Genomic DNA, 20,765 nt, shown 5'->3' on the forward strand with positions numbered 1-20,765 from the left:
GATTTTTTGAGGATGTAGGGGTAGGAGTCGGGTTGGACCTATGTACTGCATGGCCGCTCAAACTGGCTTGAAGGGCAACGAGGTAGATTCTTTACTCACATTGTCATCCTGGTGATCTTCGACGATGACTCTATTCATAGTACATTTTCGACACGCGACCGCACCTCGCTTCACGCACACGTATATATTTCACGATGTGTTTTGTCTCCCTCTATGCAAGAGCACGAGAATGGTAACTTGTTCAAAGAGATTCGTCCAACTGGTCGTCTGCAACGTGACAAAAGTAACTTGTGTATCATACACCACCTACAAGCTGGAAGACGGCGTTGGACAACCTGTCGAGCAGTGCTTCCCTCAGCTGTCAACATATGTCGCAGAAGCCAGATGATTTGCCAAGATCGGTCCTCCAACTTGCTGGACCCTCTTCTTTGCAGTCTGTCGATCTTTGTCCAGACACTGTGCACGCTATGACATGCCATATCTTCTTCGACAAGACGTCTAGACTCTATGAAATATTGTTTCAGGTCTTCCAAGAGTCGTTGGTTACCGTGCCACAAGCCTCGGCTTTAATTCTACATCGTCATGCTGACCAGAAGTCGAATCTGTCTTCCCTAACTTGGGAGTAAACAGCCCGTCTAACAAGGTCGGTCAGAACGATGATCCCCAGTGGTCCCCTCACACATGCAGATATTTGGCGGCGCGACATCGTCAGATGCACAACGCATTCCATTCAGGGGCAGTTGCTGCGGCTTCTGTCCCTCATCCCTTTTCAGACAATCCCACGACAGTTCCATAACTTGTTCTCCCTTCGCTGGTCTCCCTTTATACCGGACCGGAACCAAAGGAGGCCTACTTTGAAACTGTGACGCACGGGACCTTCTCGCCGGTCACGCGATCGCCGTGCGTCGCCTCTACCAAGACCCTCGGTGCATCACGCACCCCAGACTCCATACCCCGACCTTTTCTCTGCAATTCCCCCGCGGCCTTCTTTCGCACAGGCATGCTAGCATCACGCGTGCCGGTCACTCATTGTCCTCACGCATCGACGGCCCGCATGCACGATGCACGCTTCTCGCGCAACGGCGCGGGAGAAGAGCACCTTCAGATACATATAGCAGGGCGGTCCCTCAGCAGTATAGCATAGCTCGGTCTCGTTTAGGCGCCCTTGAGGACGACATGCACCCGATTTTTTCCCTAGCTGTCGCCGCCGTCGGCGCGAGTGCCGTCCACGGCATCGCTGTGCCCTCGACCGCGCCATCCACCGCCGTAGCGGTCGACAAGGCGTTGCTGAGTCTTTCGCTCGAGTTCTTCACGTTCCCTGCATACACCAATATCACCGCAACGGCGAAGTGCATCAGCAGACTCACCACACTGCGCGGCGCGCCTCCAGCCGTGCGCATCGGGGGTACCACGCAGTGAGTCTTCCGTCCATCCCCCTCGACCCTCCTCCTCGACAACTCTGATAGACCGCATCGTCGCGTGTAGAGATCGCGCGACGTATGACCCGAAGCTCACAGCCGCGGTCAATTACACTGTCGCGTCTGCAGCAGACGCGCCGACCGCGCTCACGTATGGGCCGTCGTTCTTCGCCCTGGCTGCCGCGCTTCCGGGTGACGTTACACTCGGGCTCAACCGCCGGCTGAACAACCAATCCAACACGCTCGCGGCCGCGAGCACCGCGCAGAGTATCATGCAGAACTTATACGCCATCGAGCTCGGCAACGAGCCAGAGTGTGCGCGCCCATCAGCCGTCACCCTCCTCCTGCCTGCTGAACGTTCGTGTGCGCAGTTTACTCCAGCGACTCGCCCATCGTGCCCTCGTCCGGATGGAACCCCACCGCCGACGGTGCGAGCCAAAAGGCATGGGAGACGGCTCTAGCGCCCTCTGTAAGCGCACCCGTCGTTCGGCCTCGCTGCTTCCGCTCACGAAAAAACGTAGCTCGGGAACGTCTTCCAAGCCGCCGTGTATCTGCAAGAGCCCACGTGGAGCACGGCCGGGCTCGTCCCGCTGCTCGGGTCGGCCATCGAGCACGTCAAGACCTTCTCCGGCCACTCGTACCCCCAATCTGCGTGTGGGGGCGCGAGCACGAACCTGCAATCGCTCATGAGCCACTCGTGAGTGTCTTGCGAGCAGCAGCCTTAGCTTCTCAACGAACGCTCGCTCTAGGGGCATCGTGTCGTACACGAGTCGATACAAGTCGGAGGCGGCAGCCGCCCACGCGCAGGGCAAGCCGTACTTCCTGGGCGAGACCAACTCCGGTGAGTCCCATGCCTCAACGTTGTCTTCGGCCGCGATGCTCACGCGGCCCAGCTACGTGCGGCGGAGGCGGAATCAGCCCCACGTACGGCGCAGCGCTGTGGATCGTCGACTACGTCCTCCAAGCGGCGCTGAACAACGTCGACCGGCTCTACTTCCACCAAGGCACCATCGGCAACTGTGTAAGCACACACCCGCGCCTCCTCTCCTCCCGTCCGTCCGCTCACCCGCTCACCCACCAAAAAAATCTTTCGACAGCAATACTGCTTCTGGGGCAGATACATCGTCGGCGCGCCTTTCTACGGCGCCGCCTTTGTCTCGCAGTTCCTCGGCGCAGACGCCACCGCGCTCGCGATGCTCGACGACGGCTCCGGCGCGCTCGCCACGTACGTCGTCTACTCCGCCGCCGGCGCGCCCCTGCGCGCGCTCGTGTACAACTCGGACTACTTCGACGGCACCGGCGCGCGCGGCGTCGCGAACGCCACGCTCTCCGGGCTCGCGGGCGCGGCGGTGCGAGTGCTGAGGCTGACGGCGCCCAACGCGGCGTCGCGCGTCGACCAGGGCGGGGTAGTCACCATCGGCGGGGGGCAGACGTTCGCGAACGACTGCGGGACTGCAGGCGCGCAAACGTTCGAGAGTGTGGCGGTCAGCAACGGGACCGCGACGGTGAGCGTGCAGGCGTCGGAGGCGCTCATTGTGTACTTGTAAAATTAAACCCCCGTGCGCGAGCGCGTGTTTGTAGAACAGCCAGCGGCGTGTTACATTGTAATAGTCGGACGAGACGAGACGAGACGGAGATGCTATTAGCGTACACTAATTCGTACAAACACACCAGAGCGACGAGAGCGAACGAAATATCGTTGACACCGAGTGACACGACGAGGACACCAACCCGAACCGAACCGCACCGCACCGCGCACCGCTCATATCTGCAGCTTCTCCTCAAAGAACCCCAACAAGCCCTGCTCCGCATAGTCCGCGTCTGCATCCGCATCCGTGTCCGCGCCCTCGCCCTCCGCGCGCGCGGGCAGCGCGTCCGCCTGCCACCCGCGCAAGCGGATCTTCATCAGCTCGTCCCACACCATCGTTGGGTCTCCCGCGCCGCTGCGCCGCAGGAACAGCTTCACGCGGTGCAGCCACGCGCGCACGAGCGTGAACTGGCGCGCGGACGCGTCGGTCTGCAGCTGCCGCGCCACGACGAGCGGGTCGTGCCCCTGTAGGAATGCGGGCGCGAAGAGGCCCGCGGGGGACGCCGGCGAGGCGGACGTCGCTGGGGACGCGGAGGATGCGAGGCTCGCGCTTGAGTGCGGCGAGGCGGTGAGCGGTGGCGGTGAGCGGTGCGTCGCGGACGAGGAGCTGGGCGACGCTGACGCGGCGGGTGCGGGTGGGGGCGCGGGCGGGTCAAACGGCGGGAGCGCCTCGGCGTGTGCGAGCAACAGCAGCTGCGCGAGCCAGTAGAACGGCAGCGGGTCGGACATGAACGCGGGATCCGAATGCCCGCACGCGCCGCCGCCGCCGCCACTCGCGGGCTTCGGCGGGGCGGGGCGCGGGCTCTCGGGGTTAAGCAACCATATCTGGAGCCACTTGTGCAGCGCGAGCTGGATCGCGAACACGTGCGGGCTCGCGGCCTCGCTCGACGCGTCCGTGGCCGTCGACGGCGGAGGCGGGGGCGCAGGCTGCGCGATCTTGAGGCGGCTGAAGAGCATGGCGAGGATGGCGTGGATGATGATGAAGTGGCCCATCGGCGAGATCTGCGCGAGGTGCTCGGGGACGGCGTCCGCGCCGATGAGCGCGCTCGAGAGGTCGACGCCGTCGACGCCGATGGCGGCGAGCGCGCGGGGCATGCTGACGCCCCGGATGCGCTGCTGCCATTCGCCGTACGGAGACGGGGCAAGGATGAGCTGGGACCACGCGCGCGCGGAGGGCGCGGTCCACAGCGCCTCGTCGCAGGGCAGGTAGAGCTGGCACTCGGAGGCGTGGAAGGACGGGGGGAGAGAAAAGTAGATCGGGTGCGCCTGGTCGTGGCTGTATGCGAGAAGAATGACTCTGACGGCCGCCGATAAGCACGCCTAGCGAGGGAGAGAGAAATGCACGATGCAGCGCACCGTTTGATAGTCTCGTTAATAGCCCAGTCGCGCCAGCATACATCCGTGAGGTCGGCATCGCCGGCCGAGAACGGTTTGTGCGTCCAATCCTTGCACCTATTGACGATCCCGCTCTGCCGGATCATCTGCATCGAATGTGAGCCACCGGGGTCGTGAGAGCGCAGGCCCACAGCACGCACCAACACCAGCATGCCGTGATAGATACTGGAAGCCGCCCTCTGTTCTGGGTCCTGATGGAAGATCCCGATGGTCTGGAGCAATATGACGGTGATGATGATGTGGAGATGGTGCTTGGGATCGGGCGACGGTTTGGCCTGCCAACCGAGGCGTTAGATCTGGTGAGGGACAATCACAGGCGACTCACGAATTCGCTGACCAGCACGTCCCGCGACCTCTCGAGCGTCTGCTCGACGAACGCGTCCGCGGTCCGCGTCCTGACGAAGAGCGCGCCGCACGCCTGCATGGCGCGCAGCATCACGGGGGGCTTCAGCTCGACCCGCAGCGTCGGCGTGTGCACCACCGGGATCTGCGGCAGGAAGACGGTCAAGAATATGTACACTGACAAGACCAAACGGGCGTCAGACGGGGGCCTCGAGCGAGGCGAGGCGGACGCACGGTAATGCTGCAGCTCTTCGGTCGTGGGATCCGGCACCGGCTCGGGCTCCCGTACTTTTGGGACCACAGGCAGAAGATCATCTTTGGGAGGCGCCTCTGGCATCGTCGGCGAGGCGACACCCACGGGGAGGCCATCGGCGGGGAGGGTGTTCGTCATGAGATCGTACATGAGCTGCTCGTCGAGCGGGTCGACCATGGCCGGGGACGCAGCGTCCCAGAACGACAGGGCGTCGGCGATCATGGGGTTCGGCGGCGCGATGATGCCTTCGAGGGGCGTATGTGCCACGGGTACCCGGCCCGTGGACGTCGTGGGGGGATCGGCGCCGGTGGCGCGCGCGGAGAAGACGTCGCGGAAGAAGGGCTCGAACATGTTGCTGTCGAAGGCGCCGAGGGTGCCCACGATGGGGCCCGATAAGTCCGAAGGCACGAAGGACGTGAACGCGCCGCGAGCGTGGAGTGGGGCGTACGACGAGAGCGAGTCTTCCGACGGGGCCGCAAAGTCGACGTTGGGCAGCGAGCGGGCGTGGGAGGCGGGGCTGCGGTGTTGACGTTGATGATGCGGGTGCGGGGGCTGCTGGAGCATGCCGAAGTGGGCGATGTTGGCCTCGTTGAGGGGTGCGGGGCTGAGCATGTCGTTCGCCTCCTCGATCAGCTCCAGCTCTGGGAAAGCAGACGTCAGGAGGCCATCAAACGGGCGCGCGAACGCCCAGGGGTCAAAGCCCGCCGAGGCATCGACACTGACTATTCCCTGCGGCGCGGCGGCCGAGGCTCGGACGTGCTGCCGGGCATGCTGCTGCTGCGTCTGTTCATGGGGGCCGCGCGGGGAGGCGGGGGCCGGCGGGGGGTCGAGGGGGCTCTCGCCCTAGGTAGAGGCAGTCGCGGCCGCGCGCGCGGCATTTTGCGCAGGGCTGGCGGAGGTCGCACTTGACCTTGAGGCTGGCGCAGGCCTGGCAGGAGCGGCGGCGGGAGCGACTGATGGGGTGGCTGGGGTTAGTGAGACAGGGTGGCGGGGGGAGCGGGGGAAGCGGGGACGCACGCCTCGCCGCAGCTCTTTTTGTGGCGCGAGAGCAGGTCGCTACGGGTGAACTGGGCGCCGCACGTCTGTGGGACAGGGCGGGCGGGGCGGGGGTCGGCGGGGCACGCACATACGGCAATGGCAAATGGCAGGGCTCACCTCGCACCGATAGAAGCGTTCGTTCGTGTCTGTGCGGCGGTAAGGACGGTGAGGACGAGGCGGGCAGTGTGGGGGACGACGGGACTCACGATTGCGGAGGTGGCGGTTGAGGTGCGTGGTGCGGGTGAATTTGGCGGGGCAGTACGGGCAGAGCTTCGTCTGCGGCAGCTGGGGGACGTTGCCCTTGTGCGAGCGCATGCGCGAGATGCCGCCGTCCTTCCTGTACTCGACGACGGCGGAGCCCGACGAGGGGCCAGGCTCTGGGTTGTGTGCGGCGTCCATGGGGCGTACGGCGGCGACGGTGGCGACGGCGAGGAGGAGGACAAAGAGTCAGAAGAAAGACGCGGACGCGGCTCGGCGGGCATCTGTAAAGAGTTATGTAATCGCTTAGATCCCTCGTAGCCCCTGGGCCACAGTCGAGCGGTGGACCAGTGGTGAGCAGCCGCTATATCTTCTTTCACACCAGAGCGGCTGTCTTGTGAATATTTTGGGAGGTTTATATATGAGTTTAAAATGACGGCGTATTCTTTGAGACTTGTACAAAAAGCGCGTGGAGCAGGAGAGAGAAAATACAGGGAAGTATGGCTCTCCGCCGCATCTAAGAGTCCAGATCCCAAAAATCCCCCACTCTGTTCCTCATATTAAAAATAAATCAGGAGATAAACGTAAGTATACATCCTGTGAAAAAAATCCGGGGGTGGTCAGTAGAGAGCTTACGCTCAAAATAAAACCTTGACGAAAGAGACTCGAAAGAGGGCAGAGTGACTTCGGCCTTTGGAGAGGTGACTTTTTTGAAGCTCCGACATGTGTAGGTGGCGGACCTTGCGACCTGCAACTCGTCGGACTTCTGATCGGCACGCGTGACTCAGTGTGACCGAGTGCTCGGATTAATAGTTCAACTCTGGGGTCTACGCCGGTTTTCGAGTCTCCCTCCTCGGTCACCGCCCGACAATTTTTCCTCTCCCTCAATAATTACAAGAAAATCAACATAGTAAAATTAAGACACTTTTTCAGGTATGTACATAAGTTTCATAGTGGTTAGAGAGGTTGTGGGAGCTAGGCGGCTAAAATACCTAAACCCTGTTCAACTGTGGTGCGTGCCCAGTCAATCAATTCATTATGCTCGTACAATACAGTATGCGAAAAAACAATGGCCCAGCGAGCCTCAAGCGAATCGAGATATCTGCAACGGCGCAGCCGCACACGACGCTCGCCGCTCACTGCAGCGATCCGCCGTGCCATTCGCGACACACGCGCCGCAACCACCCCAGCCGCTTGCCATCTGCCCCACCGCCGGCGCCCGCACCCGCGCCAGCGCCCAGCGCCTCGATCCGCTTCGCCGCCAGCACGCAGCTCTCGCTCCTATACCGCCCGCGCAGCCGGCGCTTCATCGCCGCCTTTCCGCAAAAAGAACAGACGCAGGACCATCAGCCTGGCGCGACGCACGCGCGGAGGGCCACTCACTCACCGTGATCGGGTGCGGTGCCGCAGCAACAGCGGCGGGGGGCTCGGGCGGTGCGCGCCAGGCGGGCGCGGCGAGCACGGCGACGTCGCCGAGCGCGTCGAGCCATAGCTGCCAGAGGCACTCGTCCCAGTCGGACGCGCGCGACGGCCCGAGGAAGAGGCGCTCCGTGCACCAGAACGCGTGCGCGCGCGCGACGAGCACGGGCGTGAGCGCCGCGAAGGGGTACGCTGGCGCGGGCGCGGGTGAGCCCGGCGCGGCACTGCCCAGGAGCGCGGGTTTGTCGGAAAACGGGGCGTGCGGTGCCGGTCGAAATGTTAAGCCTGAGCCTGCGAGGAGCGCTGACGCTGACGAGGGAGGAGCGACGGAGAGGCTGGCGGGGAAGAGGAGGACGGTCGCGGTCGGAGAGAACAGGCGGGCGATGTTCAGGAACACGTTCGGCGTGTCTTCGGCCGCGCGGTCCACGTGCAGGACGTGCAGCGTCAGGGTGTCGTTCAGCAGCTTGTTGTCGTCGAGGAGCGTCGCTACCCGCCGACGGAGCGCGTCCGGGCAGTTCTGGGCGACCACCAACAGGGAGATCGGACCTAGGGACGTGGGAGGGGACGAGGTCTGCACGGGCACCGGTCAGCACCAACGGGAAGACGTGCCTTGCCATGCCTCCGCCCACGCGGCGAGCGCGTCCAGTTCGGCGTCGTCGTCGCGGGACCAGAGAGCGGCTGCGACGGAGGCGGGGTCGACCGAGGGGTACAAGACGGCGGGTTCGAAGGCTTTGGGCGGCAAGTGCAGCGCGAAGAGCTTAGCGAGCCGCGTGTCGACGGGGAGCGCGTCCAGCTCAGAGGTCCGCGGGCCGTCGGCAGGAACAGGGACGCGGGGGACAGAAATAGACGGAGGGCGTCTGCTCGGCTCGCCGCCCCCGCGCGCGTCGCCCGAAGAGAAACCGCGGCCGCAGACCACAGTCGAGAAAAAGACGGCAGAGACAAAGCAGTAGACGTAGAACAGCCACCTCGCCGAGCGGGAGAAGGCGTGATGGCGCGCGGTAGGGACCTCAGAGCCGAGCGCAGCCAGCGAGAGATGTTCGCGCAGAAAGGTGGCCAGCACGAGTGCACAGCTGCGCGGCTGCAGTGCGTCCGCGGGCCCGAGCCAGAGATCCTTGGCGGCAGCGTCGCCGAGGGCGTGCGCGCTGTGGTGGGCGGCGGGCCTGAGGCGCTGCTGGGTGTTGAGCGACGAGAGGTGGCTCTGAAAGCTGGCCGAGCCCGCCAGGACGGAGACTGGGGGCGCAGGGAGAGGGTTTGTGGAGTCCATGCGGTGTTCGGCGACGCAGGCTGGAGGATATGCCGGTCTCGGAGTGGCGGGCGTGGACGTTACGTCGTCGTCGTCGTCGTCGTTGTCGCGGTCGGCGCCGAGCGAATAACATGCGCGAGAAAATAGGGCCGGAGGGAGCCGGAGCGGCGCCGGGACGGGGAGGAGGGGCCGGCCGAGGACTTGAGCGGGCTCTGCACCTTCATCCACAACACCCATCACGACGTCCGCGCTGGCACTTGCTGGCAGTCTATAGCCCCGTCCTCGCCGCCCACCCCGTCGTCGACGCCGCTCACGATGTTGCAGCGGAACGCGCTCCGGCGGCTCCGCACCATCGCTAGCAGGCCCAGGCTCCCGAAGCCCCCCGCATCCCTTTTCCTCGCCCGCGACCTCGCCACCCCCGCCGCCGCGCCCTCCCCCAACGACATCTTCGCAAACGGCACGAATGCGTACTACGCGGATGAGATGTACCGCCACTGGAGGCAGGATCCCTCCTCGGTGCACGCGTCCTGGGACGCTTATTTCAAGGGCCTCGACAAGGGTTTGGGCCCGAACGCTTTCCAGCCCCCTCCCAGGTTCTTGCCTGCCCCTTCAGATGGTGCGCCTTCCCTGCACGCCTCTGGCGGCGCACAGCTAGACGACCATCTCAAGGTACGTATGCCTGCTACGTGTCACCCTCGCATGGCGTTGACGGTCGCTTTTTTGACCGCCCCAGGTTCAACTGCTCGTCCGCGCATATCAAGTGCGCGGCCATCATGTTGCCGAGCTTGATCCCCTCGGCATCCTCGATGCCGATCTCGCCGACGTCCACCCGCCAGAGCTCGAGCTCAGCCATTACAGCTTCAGCGAGCGCGACCTCGATAAGCAGATCACCCTCGGCCCCGGCATCCTCCCCCACTTCGCTACCGAGGACCGAAAAACGATGTCTTTGGGTGACATCATCAAGACCCTCAAGCGGATGTACTGTGAGTCCCGCTTCGCGCATATCGCCGTCCGTGCCGTGCAACTCATCCCGTCCCAGGCGGTGCGGTCGGTATCCAGTACGTCCACATCCCGGACAAAGATCAGTGCGACTGGATCCGCGAGCGCGTGGAAATACCCAAGCCATGGAACTATACCGTAGAGGAGAAGCGCATGATCCTCGACCGCCTCATCTGGTCCGAGTCCTTCGAGAAGTTCATCGCGAGCAAGTACCCCAACGAAAAGCGCTTCGGGCTCGAGGGCTGCGAGGCCCTCATCCCTGGTATGAAGGCCCTCATCGATCGCTCTGTCGACCACGGTGTAAAGCACGTCACCATGGGCATGCCCCACCGTGGTCGCCTCAACGTCCTGGCCAACGTCATTCGCAAACCCGTCGAGGCTATCCTGAATGAGTTTTCAGGAACCACGGACACGGACCCGGCTGGTGACGTCAAGTACCACCTCGGCGCCAACTACGTCCGCCCGACCCCGTCCGGAAAGAAGGTCTCGCTCTCTCTCGTCGCCAACCCGTCCCATCTCGAGGCGGAGGACCCCGTCGTGCTCGGCAAGACACGCGCAATCCAGCACTTTGAGAACGATGAGCTGACGCACACCACGGCCATGGGCGTTCTCCTGCACGGTGATGCTGCGTTCGCGGGACAGGGCATCGTCTACGAGACCATGGGCTTCCACAACCTTCCTTCGTACGGCACCGGCGGGACCATCCACATGATCGTCAACAACCAGATCGGCTTCACCACGGACCCCCGCTTCGCCCGCTCCACGCCTTACCCGTCCGACATCGCCAAGTCCATCGACGCGCCCATCTTCCACGTCAACGGCGACAATGTCGAGGCCGTCACCTTCGTCTGCCAGCTCGCCGCCGACTACCGCGCCAAGTTCAAGAAGGACGTCGTGATCGACATCGTGTGCTACCGCCGCTACGGACACAACGAGACGGACCAGCCGAGCTTCACCCAACCGCGCATGTACAAGGCCATCGAGAAGCAGCCGACGCCGCTGACGCAGTACACGAAGTTCCTCGTCGGCCGCGGCACGTTCACGGAGAAGGACATCGAGGAGCACAAGAAGTGGGTCTGGGGCATGCTCGAGACCGCGGCGAACGCCGCCAAAGACTACGTCCCCACGAGCAAGGAATGGCTGTCCGCGTCCTGGCAGGGCTTCCCGTCCCCGAAGCAGCTCGCGGAAGAGACGCTCCCGACGCGCCCCACCGGCGTCGACGAGTCGACCCTGAAGTACATCGGCAAGGCAGTCGCATCGTACCCGTCCGGCTTCAGCGTTCACCGCAACCTCGCGCGCATCCTCACCACCCGCGGCAAGACCGTTGAGGAGGGCGAGAACATCGACTGGTCCACCGCCGAGGCACTCGCGTTTGGCTCGCTCGCGCTCGAGAAGACGCACGTGCGCGTGTCCGGGCAGGACGTCGAGCGCGGCACGTTCTCGCAGCGCCACGCGGTGCTACACGACCAGGCGAACGAGCAGCAGTACGTCCCGCTGAACAACCTCGGCTCGGACCAGGCGCGCTTCGTCGTCTGCAACTCGTCGCTGTCCGAGTTCGGCGCGCTCGGGTTCGAGCTCGGCTACTCGCTCGTCTCGCCCGACGCGCTCACGATCTGGGAGGCGCAGTTTGGCGACTTTGCGAACAACGCGCAGTGCATCATCGATCAGTTCATCGCCTCCGGCGAGCGCAAGTGGCTCCAGCGCACCGGGCTCATGATGAGTCTCCCCCACGGCTACGACGGCCAGGGCCCGGAGCACTCGAGCGCGCGCATCGAGCGCTTTTTGCAGCTCTGCGACGACCACCCGCACGTGTTCCCCAGCCCCGAGAAGATCGAGCGCCAGCATCAGGATTGCAACATGCAGATCGTCTACGCCACCACGCCCGCCAACTACGTATGTCCCTCAGCCCATCTGTCGGTGCTTAGCCGCTGATCTCCCTATCTCCGCCGCCGCCGCCCGCAGTTCCACGTCATCCGCCGCCAGATCCACCGTGGCTTCCGCAAGCCGGTGAGTCGCGTCCTGTGCGCTCGTGCACGCCGCCGGCCCCGCTGACTATCGACGATTGCCGTGCACAGCTTATCAACTTCTTCTCGAAGAACCTCCTGCGCCACCCCAAGGCGCGCTCGACCTTGGCGGAGATGACCGACGAGACGATCTTCCAGCGGTACATCCCCGAGGCTTCGGCAGACCTCGCTGCGCCCGAGGAGATTCGGCGCCACATCCTCTGCTCTGGTACGCGCTGAATCGACGTGCGTGACCCCGCGCGTGCGTGCTGACCGTGCGGTGTGCGTGTATTATAGGCCAGGTGTACTACACCCTTCTGCAGGAGCGCGAGGACAGGGGTATCAAGGACGTCGCGATCAGCAGACTCGAGCAGATCTCGCCCTTCCCATACGACCTGGTGCGCCCATCTCGTCTCGTCCCGTCTCGTCCCCGATCGCAACCCGCCTTCTGACCCCCTCTTTCTCTCCCAGATCACGCCCCATCTAGACGCCTACCCGAACGCCGACATCCTCTGGTGCCAGGAGGAGCCGCTGAATAACGGCGCGTGGACGTACGTCGGGCCGCGCATCCTGACCGCCGCGAACGAGACGCAGTACCACAGGGGCAAGTACCCGCACTACGCCGGGCGCGAGCCCACCAGCTCCGTCGCCACCGGCAGCAAGGTACGCGTTGCCGCCGCTCATCCTGTCCCTTCTCGTTTCTTGACGCTCACTTCGCTTGTTCGCGCGGCAGTCCCAGCACAAGAAGGAGATCGAGGCGTTCCTCGACGCCGCGTTCGCCTTGTGAGCGCGAACCACGTGTCGTCGGACGGTCTCTGTCTTGTTTTTTTTTTTTGGTTTCTCAGTCCAGAAATGGCCATCCATCCGTTTCGTTAGATACGTGTTCCTGAGTTGCCCGACAGACGTTCTCGCACTGTATGCTGCTTTTTTCGTTCGAACAATATTATAATGAGGCTCCCGCTCTCCCTCGCTCTCGAGCGTCGTTTCCCTCCTACATAGCCGTTCCCTGGGTATCGCATGGAATGGCTCGTCATGATAGTGTTCCACAAATAAATAACGCAACAAGCTGACGATCGTGATCTGTGGCCACACTCGTCCGTACGACGATACTCAAAGAAAGAAGAGAAGCAAAGACCCCCAAAACGACGTTATACATCCTGACCAGTGCGTGACTATGCCATACAATAACTACTGGGCTGCCCCGAGGCGCCCATGTTCCTTGGAGCAGACCATCCGCATACGATGATGACCGGAACCGAAACCGATAAAAAGCACAGTGATAACTTAATAGGTGGACCACGAACACGCTCTGCCGCGCGTGATCATCGCGGGCCGAAAAACCCGGCCCAGGGGTCGACAGGGGGCGCGGGCGCTGCGGCCTTGGCAGCGCGCCCGCCGCGGGTGGCGCGCGAGGGGGCGGGCGTCGGCTTGCGCGGGCTGTGCTCGCCGCGCGCGGCGGCGACGACGCGGACGACGTTCTTGAGCACGAAGGACTCGGTCGGGCGGCGGTGGACGGCCTGGCGGCAGGCAGGGCAGGTGTATTTGGGGCCCGGCTGCTGGGGGATATACGCGCGGATGTGCGCGGGAAGGCGGGCGTAAGTGTCGGCGTCGACGGGTGGGGGGTGTGCGGGGTACGCTGGGTGCGCGGCGAGGTGCTGAACGTGGGTGGTGCTGAACCAGTCGGAGAGGCAGCTTTGGCAGAATGTGTGGCCGCAGCCTGAGAGGCTGTAGGGGTGAGTGTGAGAGGGTGATAGAGGGTGAGAAGGGGGGAGGTCACGGACGTGTAGGGGGACCACATCTTATGTGTGCATATTTCGCAGCAGATGATGTCCTCCAGTGCATCGATCGGCACCCCCTGACGATGTGGGTCAGTGAGCCGATCCGGCCAGTAAAACATAAGACGGCGCTGACTTGGCTGTTCGACGCCTTTGCGGCAGCAATCTTTGTCTCTGCGGCGGCCTCGACGGCCTCGATCTCGAGCTGGGCTTGTTTGAAAGCCACCTGCGCCCGATCGCGCTCCTCGTGCGCTTTCGCCAGGTCCGCCTCGAGCTGCTTCGCTCTCTGCGTAGCCGAGCAGCGCTCTCCGCACGCCTGTAGGCGGGATCAGGATGCGCACCGACTCGCGGCGCATGCACGCACCTCTTTCGTCTCTTTCACCTTCCTGGACGGCTTGTGCGACCCCCTGCTCTGGCCACTCGTCTTCTTATCGGAAGAATCGGAGACATCAATGACGTCTTCTTCGGGAGCATGAAAGGCCCTTCCCTTTCCCTTGCGCGCCGTGCGCGGGTGCTGACGGGGTGTGGGCTCATGGTCGGGCTCGTCGTCTGAGGAGATGATGATGACTTCCAAATCAAGCCGTGGTGGCGAGGAGGGCGGCGCAGAGGGGTACGGGGCGTCTGAGATTTGGGTCCGTCGGCGGGCAGCGGAGGAGCGTGTCGCGGGCATTTGGTCGCGAGGCTTGCGCTGAGGGTTGAGAATTGTTGGATGTATTTGAGACGTCGTCGGCGACGGTGCAGAGCTGTGGAACGGACCAAAAAGGAAAAGGAAAAGGAAAGGAACAGCGCGCACGTGCCACGTGTCGCAATTAGTCCATCACGTGATTCTCCGTGGAGATCCATGTCGCGCGGCGGGACGTTCACATTCTACTCACAAGACTCCTCGGTGGTCTTACTCGACTTGGCTGATTGAGCATCACAGGATCTAGTCGACTATAGCAAGTCTGGAATGCGCTCCGATCCTTCTCGCAAATTATACTAACCCGGTCTGCACCGTCACGGCTTTTGCCTTCCTGCGTCTGCTATATCACAGTGCAATGCAGAACAGGCAATAATCTGCATTTTATAGCAGTGTCCTAGTAGCTGAGCTATTATTGAAGAAGATGATTTCGTCGGACATCCGCAACCCAGAGCAGTGCAGGCGTCTGTTTTGAAGGAACTACCCTAGTAGGTCACCCGGATGCCGTTACCCATCCCATCATCAGTAGAATTCCAGTCCAGCGATGTGGCAATAGAGTAGGTTACTGGTTTGACCGCCTTAGGCGGTGGCCTTTGTCGCCAGCTCAAGGGGTGCTGTGCATCCTAAAAGAGTACGCAAACATGCTCTATCACCCGTCTCGGTGAATGCGGGACGCCTTTGAGCTTCGAGAATCATGGTAGGTCTTATCACCATCGATATTCCTTCTGAATTACCCGTAAAAACAAGGTTTGATTCAGTCACCTTTTAATGCCTTTCAAACATGGGCTTTAGCGCATCTCCTGCTGTCCAACATCCACTTTGACCATGATGCCCTCACAGATCTGCGAGCTCCTCATTCTCATGACCGAATCGGTCTCAACTCTCGAGAAAGCCTGTGCCGACAACGGCACAGAGATTCCCGATCTCAACGAGCCATTCTCTCCACCTTCGGAAGCGTTTCGTATCAGTCCCGTAGCCGCTGAAGCTGCTGCTATCATCAGTGCTGCTGCCCTCCAGCTTGCCGCTATCCTTTCCCCGCCGCAAGTCTCTTTGCACCACCTCGTTGGCGGGGTATGGATCATGCATCCTGTCTTGCCAAGAATACTGACTACATATTTCCTTCTCAGCACTTTAGATCCCCCGCCATCAGAGCATGCATCGAATCTGAGTGAAGGCCACCCAATACTTCTTCGTTTTTTTCGAACTCTGTGTGTCCTGCACGACGAACGTCACCGAGATTCTGCGTGAAGCTGAGCCACAGGTGATTTCATCTTATCGAATACTGTACAATCCCATTACTTATATTTTTCAAAAGGGCATGCATGCCGAGGAAATTGCTGCCAAAAACTGGCAGGACCCTGAAAAACTTGGTACTATTGAATCACTGGGTGTGCACATCGGAAGCTGATCTTATATATTACCAGCTCGTTTCCTGCGCTTTCTTGCTACAAATCACGTCTACCGTGAGATCACTCCTGAAGTCTTTGCCAATAATCGTGTCTCCAGCATGGTGGATACCCTGAAGCCTAGCAAAGAAATAATTGCAGAGTAAGTTGAACATCTTCAAAAAGCGATCCTCATTATTCTCGTCCAGCCTCGAGCACAAACACAACAATACCCCGGGATTGGCTGCTTCGCATCCCATCAGTGAGTTCTATTTATTTGGGCCATTTTCGCTTTTTGATTCCGCAAAATAAATTCTAGTTTTAATGAAGCATTTAAAGCGGCCGCGTATGCTTGGGAGACTTTGAATGGTCCCATGACGAGGCGGTCGGGTGATCCGCGCACTTCGCCATTTGCACAGGCTTTCAACACCAAAGAAACACTTTGGGAGTTTCACGAGCGACCGGATCAGAGCTACAGACATCGTCGGTTTGGTATTGGCATGCAAAGAGTTCATGCACTGCGGTCTGTCGATGCTATACTGAGCAGTCAGCATTCTTTTGTTTACTCGAGGCATGGTGAAATAATGTGGAAAGGTCTTCCTCCTGCATCCATAGTAGTCGATGTTGGCAGCAGTGTCGGTACCTCCATATTTCCAATTGCTGCTAACTTCCCGAAGATACAATTGATCGTACAAGGCCTCCCCGGCGTTGTTGAAGACGCAAAGGAGGTGCGGCTCTTGATGATTCAATTATCAGAGATTTCTGATCATTGTGTACCATAAGTTGTGGGGCAAGAAAATGCTGGACGCTGTGACGTCGGGGCAAGTCAAGCTCGAAGGTAAGCCAAAATTGATATCTCAGATACATGATTAAAACTTGAGTCGTAGCGCATGATTTCTTCCAGCCGCAACCCCAGAAGAACGCGTCTGTTTTCTTATTGAAACAAATCACTCACGATTGGTCGGATGAATACTGTGTGAAGTTCCTGACTCGACTTTGGGACGCTGCTACTCCGGAAACCGTTCTCTTGCTTGTGGATAGCGTCATGCCATTTGTATGACATGATCCCAACGGCGACGACGACAAGGGAATTCCGGGTGCAGTCCCCCGCGAAGCTCCTTCTCGCTCTCTAATTTCGGTCCTATGAACAAGATGGTGTACAACGCCGATATCGATGTAAGTGCTTTCCTCTTCATAACGAAGATGCAGGATACTACATCGGAATATATCGACCTAGATGTTTCTGCTGTTCAACTTCCAAGAGAGGACTATTCGGCACTTAGATCGTCTTCTGCGCAGCGCGGGCTGGGAAATCACCGTTGTGCACCGTCAGGATGGTGATACCACGTTCTTGCAATCTATCGAAGCTGCACCTATTGGAAAGTAGCCGAGGCTGAGTTGCTTGCCCTCCACAGCCAATGTTGCCCTGCAAGTCTGTGTACCAAAACGAATTTTAATTGTATGCAGGCTTTCACAGAGATGTATGGGTATGGTTCCTCTACACGAATGGAAAATGACGAATATATTGTGAGCGGAGTCAGTTTCTGGAAATTCAGATTTGAGTGAGAACGCTTCCGGTGGCGCAATACCCTCAACAGGCTGCCCACCGCCTCATCCTACTATGCTACGATCTCCTCGTAATGAACCTCCGATGTTTTTTTTTCGAGAGCGAGCAATAGACCTTCAAGCGGAGTTCCATCAAACAGTCCATCACGATTTCAAGCATTCAGGAAGTACATGCTCAAAGAGGTGCAAGTTGAAATGCACAAAACCAAACGTCTCCAGTTGCTCAATATGATCGCATATAACTGCATAGTAGACCGGAACAGAGACGCTTTCATGAATTCCGGGGCGGGCTGCAGCACTCGCGTGTGCTATAGACAAACTCTCAATCTCAGTTTGCGATCGAGTATGTTGCAAACATTGGGTCAGAGGAGGCAATGCAAAGGTCCGGATCAGACTTCTGCAGCACTAACACTTGAAAAATGCCAAGTGGGTGATGATAGCGAGATGAAGATGTATGATAGTCACCTTACTGAGATCCTAGTTCATAGCTCAACGAGAAAGTAGGTGCATTGTACGCCCCTCTACCTGACACAGCTGCTCCGAAACTTGTGCTGGAAGTGCGTGCCCGGGGCAAATAGGAAACACGGAAATTCTCATGAACGCAGTGAGACGGAGTGTATAGCGAGGGCTGGCTGTGGTGATAAAGCTGTGAAGACAGGTTCTCTGGAAGAGTACTATTGGCGTCCAACTCATCCCGATATGGAAATGCTAGCGGGCTCTTCGCTTTCCTCAGAGCGGGCCAGAGCGGACCGTGCTCTTGTCTTCTACTTCACCACAACCTCATCGCCTTTCGAGAAATGACGGGCCGTTATAAGAATATATCCTCGTTAATTTTATGATCACAGTCGTCAGAAGACCCTTGGGAAGGGGACAAATCGAGAACGCTGAACCCTGCTGACTTGGCTAAAACAATATAAGATCCTGTGAGTATGCTCCCGTTGAGCTGTCGTACCATAGCCTCTAAAGATGAAGGGCACTCTCTCTGTGTTCATCTTCTCTATATTGTTGAATTTTGCTTACCCTACAGCAGCTGTAACATCTCTTCTTGGCCCGGTAGTTGATCTGGGCTACGCTGCATACGCAGGAAATACGACATCGCCTGCTGGTGTATTGAATGGCAGTGTGACCTTCTTCGGCGGTATACCGTATGCACAACCACCCTTGGGTGAACTCCGATTCCGAGCGCCTCAGATGCTTGACGAGACGGTACCGGGGCATGATACGAAGACCACCATTGTCGACGCAATGAACTTTGCTCCGCCGTGCATTCAGCAGCCCGCAAAAGTTGGCGTCGGCTCTGAAGGTCAGTAGATCATCAACATGCTCGTCTTGCGTACCAATCCAGCGCGCATCTTCATTATAGACTGCTTGAAGTTGAACATATGGAAGCCAACTAGCGCAACTGCAAATTCGCGGCTACCCGTTGTAGTGTACATTTTTGGAGGCGGGTTCTACGTCGGTGTAAGGCCAGCTTGGCAATCGATCTTCCGAGAGAGCTTCTGTGACTCAAATTGTCCCCTCAATTTTACAGGGTCCTGAAGGCTATCCATTGTACGATTGGGTAGCCCAACACCCGGACATCGTAGGAGTGGGGATATCCTACCGCCTGAACGCGCTTGGTTTCCTGTCAGGTTCTGCTGTTGCCGAAAACGGCGACTTCAATGCTGGCCTTCTTGACCAACGTGCTGCACTAGAATGGGTGCAGCGTCATATCGGTAAATTTGGTGGCGATCCTGAGCGTGTCACGATCATGGGCGAGAGTGCTGGAGGCGCGAGTGTCGTCATGCAGACAGTTGCGTATGCAGGTAAGTCAACAATTTTGAGTTCTCCAAAACTGTCTGACCATCGTTGGGGAAAAGGCGCGAGACCCGTGCCTTTCAAACAAGCCATATTTAACTCCATAGGGTATGATCCCATGTTGGATCCTCTTTCGCCTCTAGCAGAGGAACTATATAGTACATTTTCACTAGCTGTTGCGATATTGCAATGAGCTTCAACTGATTCGTTTCCTAGAAAACTTTTCATCCGCTGTGGGCTGCTCTAATTCAAGTGACAATACTCTTGCATGCTTGAGGACCGCCTCAACTGGTGAGATTCTAGTCAAAGCTATCGCGGCTACCAACGATTCATAATTTTTTTCCACTTAAGAGTCAATTGTTGCCGGAATCAATATCATCGGCAATGGAGATATAGGGCCTACAGTGGATGGTACTTTCCTTCCCGACTTGCCTTCGCACCTGCTTCGTGATGGACGCTTCAACGCCGTCGATATCCTCGCAGGGCATTGCACAAATGACGGGCGTACTTTCGCTGGTGGCCAGCCATCTCAATTTATCACTGATGCGGACATCACAAGACTTACTTTCCATACACGCTGGCCGTACGTTGTGCGTGCGACGATATCCATGCGTCTAACACACAGACCGCATATTGATAGGATGCTTTGCAGACGAATCGCACCCTAGAGACTGTATTCGACTTCTATCCCAAGGTCAATGCGATAGGCAGTCCGTTTCCTACCGAATACGATCGTGCTTGGACAATTGCAGGGGACGTCGTTTTTACTTGTATGTGCGTCTAGATTCGCCTCATTATACCAAGGTCTCATCTGCTGATACTTGTTCCGTCTATCAGGGATCAATATATAGCTGACAAAATGCTTTCGAAAGGAGCGAAGAACGTCTATACATTTAGGTACGCTTGAATAAGTTGCCGCTTGAGGGGACCCACTACCTCACCTCTCCTCAGGTGGAATACGCCAGATCCTATCTTGCTGGCTGCGAGCCCATATCTCGGTGTGATGCACACATCTGACCTGTACTACCTGTTTGACGGTAAGCAAAGCTATGTTGGTATCTGCAAGCTACATCCTTACATCCTTTCACCTTTCAGGCACAAAGTAGGCATGCTACTTGCTCTATAGGACCATTTGTGCTCAATAGCGCCGCACAGTTCTGCAGCTGATGCGGTATTCACATTCACACCTTTCAACCAGGTACATTGACCCATCATTCTGCTCTGTTGCGACGACTCCCTTGAGCGGTTTCTAATATTTAACACATGCAGTCCGAGGCTCTTCTCAACAGAGAAGCCATAGCCTACTGGACGTCGTTCATATCTACAGGCAAGCCATCAAGTGCTAAACTGCCTGCATCCCCATCCTGGGAGGCTTTCACTGGCTCCGAGAATGCATCCCGGTTCCGCATGACGCTTACGCTAGGCGACGACAACGCCACAAAATCGGCCATCGAACAAGTGTCCCAATTTGAGGTGGATCGATGTGCGTTCTGGATGCAGGCCGACATCACTTCTCAAACCAGGTTGTAGTCTGCGGGTGGCGCGCTAGACATACATGAGGGAGTTTAGGCTCTCAAATTTGATTTGCAACATATTCCCACCAGCCGTCGTCTGTTTGCGCATCGAAATTTATGGCTTAGAGCTATCGCTCATGCGCCTCTCCATCT

The 20,765-nt window shown here is 59.1% G+C and overlaps 8 protein-coding genes across 8 annotated transcripts; 5 read left to right on the plus strand and 3 right to left on the minus strand.

The window, feature by feature from the left end:
* Positions 1-1,176: 1,176 nt before the first annotated feature.
* HETIRDRAFT_50956 (glycoside hydrolase family 79 protein) lies at positions 1,177-2,965 on the plus strand (the record flags this gene model as incomplete). Its single annotated transcript, XM_009548658.1, has 7 exons — positions 1,177-1,415; positions 1,486-1,733; positions 1,790-1,899; positions 1,940-2,115; positions 2,168-2,259; positions 2,312-2,439; positions 2,516-2,965. The coding sequence occupies 7 exons, from the start codon at positions 1,177-1,179 to the stop codon at positions 2,963-2,965; spliced, it is 1,443 nt and encodes a 480-aa protein (XP_009546953.1).
* A 215-nt stretch (positions 2,966-3,180) lies between these two features.
* Positions 3,181-6,433, minus strand: HETIRDRAFT_427427 (uncharacterized protein; the record flags this gene model as incomplete). The annotated part of the gene is made up of 7 exons (XM_009548759.1): positions 3,181-4,303; positions 4,363-4,487; positions 4,542-4,676; positions 4,727-4,920; positions 4,978-5,839; positions 6,152-6,180; positions 6,241-6,433. The coding sequence occupies 7 exons, from the start codon at positions 6,431-6,433 to the stop codon at positions 3,181-3,183; spliced, it is 2,661 nt and encodes an 886-aa protein (XP_009547054.1).
* Positions 6,434-7,368: 935 nt separating this feature from the next.
* On the minus strand, positions 7,369-9,131 carry HETIRDRAFT_451921 (uncharacterized protein; the record flags this gene model as incomplete). The annotated part of the gene is made up of 3 exons (XM_009548760.1): positions 7,369-7,548; positions 7,620-8,197; positions 8,249-9,131. The coding sequence occupies 3 exons, from the start codon at positions 9,129-9,131 to the stop codon at positions 7,369-7,371; spliced, it is 1,641 nt and encodes a 546-aa protein (XP_009547055.1).
* Positions 9,132-9,209: 78 nt separating this feature from the next.
* HETIRDRAFT_434486 (uncharacterized protein) lies at positions 9,210-12,863 on the plus strand (the record flags this gene model as incomplete). The annotated part of the gene is made up of 8 exons (XM_009548761.1): positions 9,210-9,563; positions 9,628-9,877; positions 9,934-11,786; positions 11,856-11,900; positions 11,969-12,125; positions 12,194-12,294; positions 12,368-12,559; positions 12,630-12,863. 8 exons carry the CDS (start codon positions 9,210-9,212, stop codon positions 12,681-12,683), a joined length of 3,006 nt encoding a protein of 1,001 aa, XP_009547056.1. The 3' UTR covers positions 12,684-12,863.
* Positions 12,864-13,218: 355 nt separating this feature from the next.
* HETIRDRAFT_320252 (uncharacterized protein) lies at positions 13,219-14,341 on the minus strand (the record flags this gene model as incomplete). The annotated part of the gene is made up of 4 exons (XM_009548762.1): positions 13,219-13,621; positions 13,678-13,751; positions 13,808-13,987; positions 14,036-14,341. The coding sequence occupies 4 exons, from the start codon at positions 14,339-14,341 to the stop codon at positions 13,219-13,221; spliced, it is 963 nt and encodes a 320-aa protein (XP_009547057.1).
* An 837-nt stretch (positions 14,342-15,178) lies between these two features.
* HETIRDRAFT_105202 (uncharacterized protein) lies at positions 15,179-17,122 on the plus strand (the record flags this gene model as incomplete). Its single annotated transcript, XM_009548763.1, has 10 exons — positions 15,179-15,421; positions 15,666-15,720; positions 15,775-15,898; positions 15,945-15,997; positions 16,066-16,281; positions 16,351-16,463; positions 16,519-16,573; positions 16,623-16,789; positions 16,888-16,911; positions 16,973-17,122. 10 exons carry the CDS (start codon positions 15,179-15,181, stop codon positions 17,120-17,122), a joined length of 1,200 nt encoding a protein of 399 aa, XP_009547058.1.
* A 1,145-nt stretch (positions 17,123-18,267) lies between these two features.
* On the plus strand, positions 18,268-20,204 carry HETIRDRAFT_173619 (Carboxyesterase; the record flags this gene model as incomplete). The annotated part of the gene is made up of 10 exons (XM_009548764.1): positions 18,268-18,604; positions 18,665-18,762; positions 18,833-19,106; positions 19,161-19,256; positions 19,315-19,389; positions 19,450-19,688; positions 19,739-19,872; positions 19,936-19,995; positions 20,050-20,135; positions 20,194-20,204. 10 exons carry the CDS (start codon positions 18,268-18,270, stop codon positions 20,202-20,204), a joined length of 1,410 nt encoding a protein of 469 aa, XP_009547059.1.
* A 157-nt stretch (positions 20,205-20,361) lies between these two features.
* Positions 20,362-20,628, plus strand: HETIRDRAFT_320676 (uncharacterized protein; the record flags this gene model as incomplete). Its single annotated transcript, XM_009548765.1, has 1 exon — positions 20,362-20,628. The coding sequence occupies one exon, from the start codon at positions 20,362-20,364 to the stop codon at positions 20,626-20,628; it is 267 nt and encodes an 88-aa protein (XP_009547060.1).
* Between the last annotated feature and the right edge of the window lie 137 nt (positions 20,629-20,765).

The sequence above is a fragment of the Heterobasidion irregulare genome (genome assembly GCF_000320585.1).
Source record: "Heterobasidion irregulare TC 32-1 unplaced genomic scaffold scaffold_06, whole genome shotgun sequence".
NCBI classification, from domain to species: domain Eukaryota; kingdom Fungi; phylum Basidiomycota; class Agaricomycetes; order Russulales; family Bondarzewiaceae; genus Heterobasidion; species Heterobasidion irregulare.